At 46.6% G+C, this 12,719-nt stretch overlaps 1 protein-coding gene across 1 annotated transcript; it reads left to right on the top strand.

Annotated features, from left to right (window-relative positions):
- Positions 1 to 3,420: 3,420 nt before the first annotated feature.
- DNAJB1 (DnaJ heat shock protein family (Hsp40) member B1) lies at positions 3,421 to 10,812 on the top strand. Its single transcript, XM_069945958.1, has 4 exons — positions 3,421 to 3,527; positions 6,619 to 6,870; positions 8,111 to 8,694; positions 9,544 to 10,812. The coding sequence occupies exons 2-4, from the start codon at positions 6,660 to 6,662 to the stop codon at positions 9,772 to 9,774; spliced, it is 1,026 nt and encodes a 341-aa protein (XP_069802059.1). The 5' UTR covers positions 3,421 to 3,527; positions 6,619 to 6,659; the 3' UTR covers positions 9,775 to 10,812.
- Positions 10,813 to 12,719: the final 1,907 nt, after the last annotated feature.

Raw genomic sequence — 12,719 nt, 5'->3', positions numbered from 1 at the left:
CATTATAAGTCCAATTAATCACATGACACAGAGCCAGGAGAGGACCGCTCTTAGCGCCGATTCTATCTCCCTATAAGTAACGGTCTGAACGCTCAGAACGCTATGACATGTCAAAACTTTTGTGAAACGACAGGGACACGATAAGTAACAATTGTGTAGGTTTTGGCTAAAAAAAACAAAAAAAAAACACAACAACTCTTTTTATGTGTTTTGTGCAAAAATGTAGAAGTTTGTGCAAACATGTGAGTCTGGGTTCACACTACGTCTTTTTTTCGTCTATTTTTTTTATCCGCTTTTGCAAAAAACCTATAGAATAACGGATACATTTTGATCCATTGGCTTCCATAATAAACAAAAAAAAAAAAACACTTCTTTTTTTTTAACGTGCACAAAAACGTAGATGACCTTAGGCTGAGTTCACACTACTTTTTTGCACTCCGTTCCCCCCCCCCCCATCTTTTATTACAAAAAAAAGATACAAAAATGGATACATTTGTGTGCATCCGTTTTGATAAGAGTTTCCATTGACTTTTATAAAAAAATAATTAAAAAAAGGATTAAAACGCATCCTTTTTTTTGGGGGGGGGGGCGGGGTGTACACAAAACTTGGGTCGAGTACGTTTTTGTTAAGATGCATTTTTGATCCATTTTATTTTAATAATGGAAGTCAATAGAAAAACAGATGCACACAAATGCGTACGTTTTTCCATTTTTTTTTGTAAAAACAGATGAAAAAGAATGGACCGCAAAAATGTAGTGTGAACGCACGCTTATTTATGTGTACGTTAAAAAAAAATTATGCATTTTGATCCGTTCTTATAATAGAAGTCAATAGAAAAAATGGATCAAAACGGACGTACACAAATGAAACTGTTTTTTCATCATTTTTTTCACAAAAATGGATGGGGGGGGGGGGGGGGGGGGGGAACGTAGTGTGAACCCAGCCTAATGGATTTATTCTCGTCAGTGACCCAATCACTTGGGTGCACACGATCCCAGTGCACAGAACATACAGTATATGGATCGGATTTGTATTCTTGCCGGTATAATTATTATCGGAGCTGAGATGGGAGCCATTTTTCAGGCTATAAGAGCGTATGGCCTATATCAGCACCTGTAGGGGCCGTGCCCTCTAGATCAGCAGTGCTATGTGTGAACAGCTGGTGATATGGATCCGTAAGGTGGACAGCCTGGCGTCTTCAGTGCCTGCAAGCTGATCCGTGCCTGTCAGGGAGACTTGTGCAGTGTGTGGACTTAGCATAGCATTAGCAGAAACCACCCGTCAATGGCTTCCATTAGACATCATTCACACTTGGCACTATGGCGGTATTATTATGTGCCCTACTGGTCTCACTCAGCCTAGTGATGAATCCATTTGGGCTGAAGAACCACAGATCAGGACGTTCATTGAAAGCAGTTGGCACGATGGATGTCTACTGCCCCCTATAGTGGCAAAACTATCCAAGTGCCTCTTAATACATTGGCTGTGGCTTCTGGTTGTTCAGAAGTTTTGTGCCCCCTCCATGGTAGCTAGGTGCCCCCACATAGTAGTTAGGCAGCTTTTGTGCATTCATAAAGTAGTTATGTCCCCCTATGTGCCCCCTAGAGTAGTTGAGTTTTCTCTGTTCCTATATATATATATATATATATATATATATATATATATATATATATATACAGTGGTGCCTTGGATTACGAGCATAATTCGTTCTGGGACCGGGCTTGTAATCCAAATCCACTCTTAAACCGAAGCAAATTTTCCCATAAGAAATCATAGACATACAGACAATTGGTTCCACACCCCAAAAATAATTATTTATTATTCTGAATAACATGTAGAACGAATGAAACAAAGATTCAGAAGCAGCAGAATATGTGATATTATAAGTTACTGTACAGTAATGAAGAGGATGGGAAACACAAGGGCTGACAGACTGCAGGGAGGAATGAGCAGGGTATATGTGGGCACAAACATGCAGCGCTCTGTCTGGGGAGAGAGGGGTTACAGCTATAGAGAGATTACCTCCACAGTCCTGTCCCCTGATGTAAGCCCCAGCCTGAAGTGGATCTGCTATGATTTAGAAGGTGAGGGGAGACTTCCTGGGTCAGAGTACAGGGCTGTAGCCCGCTATGCAGACCATGCCCCTCCCCCACTCTCCCTCCCACCCAGCATAGGGAGCTCTTAAACCAAAGCAATGCTCTTAAACCAAGTCACAATTTTGAAAAACTGTGAGCTCTTAAACCAAAACGCTCTTAAACCAAGGTACCAATGTATAGTAAGCCTCCCTCTGTCCATCCAAATAGTAGTTAGGTCCTCTCTGTGCATCTATACAGTAGTTAGGCTCCATCTGTGCCCCCACATGGCAGTTAGGCCCCCGTGCTTCCACATAATAGGTAGGTCCCTAGTAGGTAGTATCCCCATTGCAGCTTACCCCCTCAATAGGTATTATTCCTCATGTAGACCCAACCCTTGTAAGTAGTCCTCATAGTAGTAAACAGTATCCCACATGTAGGTAATCCCTCCTGTAAGTAGTCCACCCCTGGTACCCCCTGGGCCCTGGTAACAAGCTACCACCAGTAAATAGCATGCCCCATGTTGGTAATTCCCCCAAGTATGGATGACCCTATAGACAGTATATTAACAAAAACTATACTCACCTGACCCCCACGCAGTCCACCTGCTCTTCTGCCTTCTCTAGAGGTAGTCCTCTTCCTAACTGGTGGGCTGGAGCTCAGGTGGAGAGATTGGCCTCTTGTGAAGGCAGGCCTAATACTACTGCCTGCTGCCACAAAAAATGACTGCCAGGGCGGTGAACCAATGGCTCCTCGCTCTGTCAGTGCACTATGCACTTTGTGCAGAACCCAGTGGCTATACTCACCTGCCCCTGTCCCCTACTACTCCCTGCAACACTGAAGAAACACAATGAAATGGTGACCTGCCTTAGCCAGTAACTGGTGGAATCTGTAACTAGGTGCACTTGGCAACGGCATGGAAAGTTTTAATAATTATTCAGCCATTCAGCATAGAGGAGAAGCTCCCAAGGCAAAACTAATTATGGAACACGTATGTGCGCCGATCAGCACTCTGGGAAAGCTGGGCGATAACAATCTGCGATAGTCTGTGACGTCATACTGACGTCCCTCAGGTTTCCCCAAAATAATTATTACCAACGCGCTGTCTTAAACGTGCCCTCACAACCCAATTTCAAAATGGCGACATTGCCTTTCTCTGATGCCTCCCCTGATTGGTCTAATCGCCAGCCGAAACCTCCTAACAACCAATCCCCTACGAGAATCCGTCACACCCCCCAGGCTATCGTTTACGGCCTATTGATTGGCTGCCGACGGTGACTTGCTAGTGATTGGTTCAGCTCTACGCTCCGAGCTCTCTGATTGGTCAACAGCTCGTGAAGTTTCTGGAGTGCGGAAGAAAGATCTGGAAGGTTCTGGAGGTGGAGCTGAGTCTATACAAGGGACTGGCTGTCACGGATCCCGGGCAGAGGAGTCGCTAGGAGCGGCGGATACAGGTATGTGGCGGGGATCTGCTTTGGGAATAGGCATGGCGCTGTTCTGCTAGCTGTCAGTGAATAGAAACCTGCTACTTGTCACAGTTGTACATTGTAACAAGCTATAAGGCAGGGGGAGGGGACCTTGGCTCTCCAGCCTTCGGCTGTCCAGGCATGATGGGAGTTGTAGAGCCAAGGTTCCCCATCCCTGCTATAGGGCCACAATGGATTGTATAGAGTGGCTGCGACTGTGACAAACCCTCAGCTGTGATTAGTGCTATAGGGCTGTGTATGTATATGGAGGAGGTTTCTGCTCACTGACAGCAAGCAGAGATCTAGAAAATGGTGATGATATTCAACAATAAGCTGTGTATGTATGTGACACGTGTGTGTGTGGTTAACCCCTTATCCCCCACTCCTATAGACCTTGGAGTATGTTCACGCGCATTTATTTATGTGAACAAGACCTAATACTGAGCCCCATAGAAGATGTATGTCTGAAGCTGAGAAAGCTGGGTGATGACTGACCGCCATGACTGGCCAGTAGGGGGCAGCGCCCAGCTTTTCCAGTTTCTGGTTCTAAGCGATGATATTGATGATATTAGGGCTGGGGGATATGGCCAAAAAAATTTAATCTCGCTTTTTGTTAAATTGTTAAATTTTGGACGATTTGCCAAATAAACAGAACATTTTTCTTCTTGCAGCGTCAGATACTATTTTAATAAAGTTTGAGACGACTGTATTGCTTCCTACTGTACCAGTGCCCCCCATTTAGTATAGGAGATCTTCTTTGTGCCTCCATATAGGTGGGGTGTAGTAGTGGAGGTTTAGTGGATAAGGGGTGTAGTAGTACAGGTATAGATGAGGGGTGTAGTAGTAGTACAGGGACTGATGAGGGTAGTAGTAGTAGTAGTAGTAGTAGTACAGGTATAGGATGAGGGGTGTAGTAGTAGTACAGGTATAGATGAGGGGTATAGTAGTACAGGTATAGATGAGGGGTGTAGTAGTAGTACAGGGACTGATGAGGGGTGTAGTACAGGTATAGATGAGGGGTGTAGTAGTAGTACAGGGACTGATGAGGGGTGTAGTAGTAGTACAGGTACAGATGAGGGGTGTAGTAGTAGTACAGGTATAGATGAGGGGTGGAGTAGTAGTACAGGGACTGATGAGGGGTATAGTAGTAGTACAGGGACTGATGAGGGGTGTAGTAGTAGTAGTACAGAAATAGATGAGGGGTATAGTAGTAGTACAGGTATAGATGAGGGGTGTAGTAGTAGTACAGGTATAGATGAGGGGTGTAGTAGTAGTAGTACAGGTATAGATGAGGGGTGTAGTAGTACAGGTATAGATGAGGGGTGTAGTAGTAGTACAGGGACTGATAAGGGGTGTAGTAGTAGTAGTACAGGGACTAATGAGGGGTGTAGTAGTACAAGGACTAATGAGGGGTGTAGTAGTACAGGGACTGATGAGGGGTGTAGTAGTAGTACAGGGACTGATGAGGGGTGTAGTAGTAGTACAGGGACTGATAAGGGGTGTAGTAGTAGTAGTACAGGGACTGATAAGGGGTGTAGTAGTAGTAGTACAGGGACTAATGAGGGGTGTAGTAGTAGTAGTAGTAGTAGTAGTACAGGGACTGATAAGGGGAGTAGTAGTAGTACAGGGACTGATAAGGGGTGTAGTAGTAGTACAGGGACTAATGAGGGGTGTAGTAGTAGTAGTACAGGGACTGATAAGGGGAGTAGTAGTAGTACAGGGACTGATAAGGGGTGTAGTAGTACAGGGACTGATAAGGGGTGTAGTAGTAGTACAGGTACAGATGAGGGGTGTAGTAGTACAGGTATAGATGAGGGGTGTAGTAGTACAGGTATAGGATGAGGGGTGTAGTAGTAGTACAGGGACTGATGAGGGTTGTAGTAGTAGTACAGGGACTGATGAGGGGTGTAGTAGTAGTACAGGGACTGATGAGGGGTGTAGTAGTAGTACAGGGACTGATGAGGGGTGTAGTAGTAGTACAGGGACTGATAAGGGGTGTAGTAGTAGTAGTACAGGGACTAATGAGGGGTGTAGTAGTAGTAGTAGTAGTAGTAGTACAGGGACTGATAAGGGGAGTAGTAGTAGTACAGGGACTGATAAGGGGTGTAGTAGTAGTACAGGGACTAATGAGGGGTGTAGTAGTAGTACAGGGACTGATAAGGGGAGTAGTAGTAGTACAGGGACTGATAAGGGGTGTAGTAGTAGTACAGGGGCTGATAAGGGGTGTAGTAGTAGTACAGGTACAGATGAGGGGTGTAGTAGTATAGGATGAGGGGTGTAGTAGTAGTAGTACAGGGACTAATGAGGGGTGTAGTAGTAGTAGTAGTAGTAGTAGTACAGGGACTGATAAGGGGAGTAGTAGTAGTACAGGGACTGATAAGGGGTGTAGTAGTAGTACAGGGACTAATGAGGGGTGTAGTAGTAGTACAGGGACTGATAAGGGGAGTAGTAGTAGTACAGGGACTGATAAGGGGTGTAGTAGTAGTACAGGGGCTGATAAGGGGTGTAGTAGTAGTACAGGTACAGATGAGGGGTGTAGTAGTATAGGATGAGGGGTGTAGTAGTAGTAGTACAGGGACTGATAAGGGGTGTAGTAGTAGTACAGGGACTGATGATGGGTGTAGTAGTAGTACAGGGACTGATGATGGGTGTAGTAGTAGTACAGGGACTGATGAGGGGTGTAGTAGTAGTACAGGGACTGATGAGGGGTGTAGTAGTAGTACAGGGACTGATGAGGGGTGTAGTAGTAGTACAGGGACTGATGAGGGGAGTAGTAGTAGTACAGGTATAGATGAGTTCTCTTAAAGGGGATAGCTAGAGTTAGAGAAGTTGTGTGTGGTATGAATATACAACTCAATCCATTTCATTTCAATGGAACTGAACTGCAGTACCACACGCAACCTGAGGTCAAGAGTGGCGCTGTTTCTGGGAGATGTTTTTTATTAGCCTGGATAGCAAACTTAAGTTGTAGTTCATCCTGTTTGTGACCCCTGCGTGGTCCTCGTCCCCCTTTTCCGCACATAGCAGTCTTCACCTATGACCGGTGTCATACTGATCTGTTGTTCCCATTCCTCCGCAGGTGTCTGGTTACACCACTAACTGGAAAGGTCACCCAAAAGCATGGGCAAAGATTACTACAAGACTCTTGGCTTGTCCAAGGGGGCCTCGGAGGAAGACATCAAGAAGGCGTACAGGAAGCAAGCCCTGAAGTATCATCCCGATAAGAACAAGGATCCCGGGGCTGAGGAGCGCTTTAAGGAGATCGCTGAGGCCTACGACGTGCTGAGCGACCCTAAGAAGAGGGAGATATTCGACAAGTATGGCGAGGAGGGTACGTACCGATTGTGTATATGGGGGGAGAGGGGGGGGGTCACCTGCAGCAGCTAATGAGAGGGCCTGAAAGAAAAGCAGCAACCTCATTGGCTGACACTGATCATGTGATCCCGTGCAGCCAATCGGCATACATTCTTACAGCTTCTCCTCCAGCAGGAAGCAGCGTGCGCCCTGTGACCTGAATATCTTACTCATAGACATAGCATTCCTCCAGTCCAGGTATAGGTGCGGCATCAGATCGCCTGGCAACCGCGATACACTCGCCCCCCCCCCCCCCATACACCTGTGCGGGCACGCTCTCTTGGCACTGGGAGCCCGTACCTTGTGGTGTCTCTTAGCAGACTGAGGGCAGGGCACCAATTTATTGCAACAAATTGCGTCCGGTCATTGACTTGCTGGGCCCATTTGGTTATACGTCCTTCTATAGAGACAGTGACCTGAGGACACCAGGTATATAAGACCATTAGGTTTACCTGTCAGGTTCATCCCTCTTAGCTGACTATCATGGCTGCTTCTAGTGGGGATCTGAGTGCCTGACATCCACTGTGATGTGTCAGGGGAGGTGACTGTACGCTGAGCAGGTCCCATCCTGCCGGAGCCTCGCTGCTCTGCACATCAGGACATGCCTCCTGTCTCCATGCATTGTACACTAGGCCCGGTAATCTCTGGGGTATGTTGCGAAGCTTCCATTGAATTTAATGGGACTTTCAAAGAGGAAGTTATTGTGGGGGGAAAAGTGATGTCACTATTCCTCCAGGTACCTGATGCTTCACCCCCCGGCCCGGTAACCATGAATAGAATGACGCCATAAGCGGGAACCAGGACACGGTTCAAAAAAAGGACCACGGCAGCAGCCTCCCCGTGCCGGCGCCGTTCGTTCCATATGTAATTTTAAAGCAAGTGTACCTGATGGTACATCCTCTTTAAAGGGGTTGTCTAGGTATAGAAAAACATGGCCGTTCCTTCTGTCCTGAGTTTGGGCGTGGGTTTTGAAGCTCAGTTATATTGAGGTGAATGGAGGGGAATTGTGATACCAAACACAACCTGAGAATAGAGGTGGCGCTGTTTTTGCAAGAATGTAGCTGTTTTTCAATTCTGAATGACCCGTTTAACATTACACCCTCTTATTAAAGCTTGGAATGAAAGGTCCTAAATGTTAGATTTCTTCTCAGTATGGTCAGCTGATATGACATACGTGCTTGTAAACCTGTGACATTAATGTCTTCTTCTTTGCACAGGACTGAAAGGAGTCCCGGGAGGTGGAGGAGGCGGTGGCGGTCCCAATGGTCCTTCCTTCAGCTACACCTTCCATGGAGATCCTCACGCCATGTTTGCAGAGTTCTTTGGGGGCCGGAATCCCTTTGATTCCTTCTTTGCAAGGGGAGAGGATGACATGGACACAGAGGACCCCTTCTCGGGGTTCGGCATGGGCGGTATGGGCGGCTTTGGCCATTTAGGTGGCTTCCCCAGAGCTGCCCCTGGACGTCGTGAGGCGATGCCCAAGAAGCAGGACCCTCCGGTGGTCAGGGAGCTGCCGGTTTCTCTAGAAGAAATCTTCACCGGTTGCACCAAAAAGATGAAGATCTCTCACAAACGTGTGGGACCAGATGGAAGGAGCGTCCACAACGAGGACAAGATCCTCACCATCCAGGTGAAGAAGGGCTGGAAGGAGGGCACCAAGATCACCTTCCCCAAAGAGGGCGATGAGACGCCCAACATCATCCCGGCAGATATCGTGTTTGTGCTGAAGGATAAGCCGCATTCTGTGTACAAGAGAGATTCATCCAATGTCATCTACACGGCAAAGATCAGCCTGCGAGAGGTGAGTTATAACAGGTCACATGCAACGCTCACTATCAGCAAGTCTTAGGCTCCCTTCACACGTCCGTGGCCGTTTTTTGGGTTAGGAAATACTGATCAGAAGGTTTCTGGAAACAGGTGCTTTCACACGTACAGGATCTGCAGCAGATTTGATGGCCCAGAGTTACTTTGCATTGAATCTGCAACTTCAAATCAGCTGCAGATCCGCTGCGATACGGTGTGTGTGAAGCTACCCTTAGTGTTTCCCAACTGTAAAAATGGAGGAGGGAAAAAAATACTCACCCGCTGCAGCCGTGCTCCCCACCAACGACTTCTCTCTTACATTTCTGTGCTTTGCGAGTGCACAATGACATGGGGGGGTTGGAAAGAGTGATGTTTGGCAGCCAGAGGCATGATGCTTTTTTTGACCGAAGAGTGTTTGACAGGGCGGGCAGCCAGTGGCATCCTGCTCTGTCAAATTTAACGCTGCATTTAACTGTACTCCTTATTGGAAGCACATACAGTTAAAGGGCCAGTACTAACATCTGTTAGTACTGTCCTGGGGCTGGCCCGGGCTACCAAGCAGTGCATCCAGAATTCTGGCCAGTATCCGATGCACCTTCAGAGCTGTCTGGAATTCTCAATGCCCCCAGAGGGTTCTGGACATTTCTAGGCCAAGGCCTATTTTTCCAGCATGGACACCTTTCAGTAAGAATCCTGAGGGGTGTCCATGCCCAATAGAACCCTATGGGTCAGGAAATCTATATTTCGTCATAAAAAATACTGATAGATTTTCCTTGTGAAGGGGGGGGGTGGCCTTAAGAGTGTAGTTTCTTGTAACATTTTCTTGCCATCATCTCTACTCTTCCAGGCTCTCTGCGGCTGCTCCGTTAACGTCCCCACCCTCGACGGTCGCACCATTCCAATTGTCAGCAAAGACATCATCAACCCAGGGACCAAGCGGAGAATTCACGGAGAAGGACTCCCACTCCCCAAAGCCCCCGATCAGCGGGGGGATCTCATAGTGGAGTTTGACATACGATTTCCTGAACGTCTGCCAGCAGCTTCTCGGGAAACACTACAGCGGATCCTGCCTGCATAATAATGGTGCTGACCCTGCCGCGTACAATGACCAAAGCTGCGCTGCCAGGCCTGCCCCATACGCCTGCAGTGCCTGAGAAGCTGGAGACACTCCTGACGGGGGGTATTGGTGCACCCTATGAGCCAAAACACATAGCTTCTTCTTCATTTAGTCCATGGGCTGCACCAATATCTGACCAGCTACCACTGAACGTCTTAAGGGCGATCGCCCACTGTTTAGTTATAGAGCAGCCTCCTCTAGTCATGGCGGATGTGTGCAGTCGCTGCATGATCCATACCATGTTTTGGAATTTATTTGTTCTCAGTACAGAGAGTACTCAAGAAGCTGCAGTCCCATGTAAGGGTCTTACAGCAGATCCCATCGCTTTACTAGTCATCTCGTTCTCAAAATCTCAATGAATTTCAGTAACGTCTGTGCTGACTGGTGCAGCACATTAACCCTTTAATGTTACATTAACCTGTCGCTCTGCCCTGTGGGTACTGCACATGTCACATAGTGGCCAATACTTGGGGCAGAGGTTGACGTGGTTCTGGATAGTGACCCCTAGAATATAGGAAGGGCCAGAAAATCTCATCTCTAAATGATTTGCTTTTAGGAGGCATGCACAAGTTGTGTTTGTTTGGTTTTTTTTTTGTGTCATTCTTTGAACCAGACACTAGTTGGCGCCAAGAAGCTGCTTCTTGGCTCAATGCTTTGCCACTTTATATGTATTTCAAAAAGTGGTGGGACGGACATTAGGATACAATGGGCGTCTCACTCCGGTGTCCCCGGTATAAAGACATTTGTATTTGTGTTGTATATAATATATCTTTTTATTTTGTTGGTGTTTTCATGCTGTAAATACGTGATCCACAGGTGACTGGAGCGGTGCGAGCTTGGTGAATGAGCTGTTCTGTATGGCGTTTAGACTTCTGTTGTATTGTTTGTGTAAGAAGATGACGTTTCGTATTACTGCCCGTGTGTCCTGAGGCCGTGTGCGTCACATGACCCGGACCACATGTAAACATCTCCAATACTGAATAAAGTATTTTCAATAAATCTCGTCTGCCGGGTCCTGTGTCCCAGAGATGCCCCAGAGAATCTGGGCCTTGGATCTCTGCCGTGTGCCGTCACTCCTCTCCATGTATTCTGCTGAGGTTTTGGCCCAATATCAGCAACATTCCTTGGGGAGGAAATAAGAGCTACGTCTGGTTGGACGATACAGCGTCCCTCCCAATCTGCAGAGTCTGGCATGGAGAGATGCAGCCCACATTGCCCAGGCTACTGAACAACGCCCAGCGGAGGCCGTGCACCAGTATGTGCTGCAGCTCGACATGCTGGGGGGGGGCTGGCAAGCAACTCTGGTGGGTATGACGTGTTACAAGTTACTGATCCCAGCTGGGGTTGCACAGCAGCATGCCTGTCCCTGGAGTGTATAGGGTTATCCTGGTATCCTCATGTAGTATCTCTCCAAGTCAGTAGAGTCACAATTTGTAACTTTACTGTCACTTGTATTAACCTTAGCCATGTCAAAAGTTAAGATTACACTGGGCTTTAAAGGGGTAATCGATAATCTGTCTGTGTAAAAGTGAGAGTGATCAGTTGAGAAGTGGGAAAAGGCCCGATCCCCGGCTGATCGCATATTATGGACTGTTTTAACCCCTTAACGACCGCGGGCGTATATATACGTCCTGTGGTCGTTAAGGGTGTTCAGAGCGGGGCCAGGCAGTGACCTCGCTCTGAACCACTGCAGTCCCGGGTGCCGCATGTAGCCTGGGACCGCAGCTATTAGCGAGCACGGTCCGATCGCCGTGCCCGCTAATAAGGTAATCAGATGCAGCTGTCAAAGATGACAGCTGCATCCGATTACCTGATGCAGCCGTTTCCTGGTGTCTAGTGGCAGAGAACCCTAACCCCAGGGGGGGAATAACCCTAACCCCAGGGGGACTTCTAGTATAAGTGTTAAAAAAAAAAAGTGTTAATAAAAATCCCCTCCCCAATAAAAGTTTAAATCACCCCCCTTTTCCCATGTTATAAATAAACATGTTTGTTATCGCCCAAACTATTAACTAATCACATTCCTGATCTCGCACGGTAAACGGCGTAAGTGCAAAAAAATCCCACGCATTTTCGTTCGCATCAAATCCAGAAAAATTGTAATAAAAAGCGATCAAAAAGTCGCATATGCGCAATCAAGGTACCGATAGAAAGAACGCATCTTTGCGCAAAAAATTACACCTCACACAGCCCCATAGACCAAAGGATAAAAGCGCTATAAGCCTGGGAAGGGAGCGATTTTAAGGAACGTATATTTGTTAACAATGGTTTGAATTTTTTACAGGCCATCAGATACAATGAAAGTTATACATGTTATATATCATTTTAATCGTAACGACTTGAGGAACATGCATAACAAGACAGTTTTACCCCAGGGCGAATGGTGATAAAACAAAAAAAAAACCAAATAAACAAAATGCTTTTTTTTTTTTTTTTTCAATTTCACCACACATTGAATTTTTATCCTGGTTTCGCAGTGTACTTAATGCATAAATTCAGCCTGTCATTGCAAAGTACAATTAGTGGCGCAAAAAATAAGGGCTTATGTGTGTTTCTAGGTGGAAAAAGGCAAGTGCTATGGCCTTTTAAACACAAGGAGGAAAAAACTAAATTGTCCCGGTCCTTAAGGGGTTAAAACTTACAGCAATCATCTTTACCCCACATCTTCCTGTGTAAAAAGGGTTATGTGGGACAATAGCCTATATCTGCTGTCCATTTCTAGATCACACAGCAGTACATACTTACCTAGTGCCCTGCTGTGTGATCTGGCATCCCCCCCAGACCACAGTTTTATCGGGTTTGCTAGAACAAGTCAGGAGAAGAGCTTGACCACGTCATGCTGTGGGAAATAGGCTCCATAGACTAATGCTAAGTTTACACAGAGCGATTATCAGGCAAATTTTCATGTT

Source organism: Dendropsophus ebraccatus, chromosome 1 (assembly GCF_027789765.1).
Source record: "Dendropsophus ebraccatus isolate aDenEbr1 chromosome 1, aDenEbr1.pat, whole genome shotgun sequence".
Lineage (NCBI taxonomy): Eukaryota > Metazoa > Chordata > Amphibia > Anura > Hylidae > Dendropsophus > Dendropsophus ebraccatus.
The sequence above is the reverse complement of the archived record's forward strand: the minus strand, read 5'-3'. Positions and strand labels throughout refer to the sequence as shown.

Excerpts from the sequence above, each read along its gene's own strand:
- DNAJB1 (XM_069945958.1), top strand. The coding sequence starts at position 6,660 with ATGGGCAAAGATTACTACAAGACTCTTGGCTTGTCCAAGGGGGCCTCG. Across the intron at positions 6,871-8,110 it reads CGACAAGTATGGCGAGGAGG|GACTGAAAGGAGTCCCGGGA; the intron begins GTACGTACCGAT and ends TTCTTTGCACAG. Across the intron at positions 8,695-9,543 it reads CAAAGATCAGCCTGCGAGAG|GCTCTCTGCGGCTGCTCCGT; the intron begins GTGAGTTATAAC and ends CTACTCTTCCAG.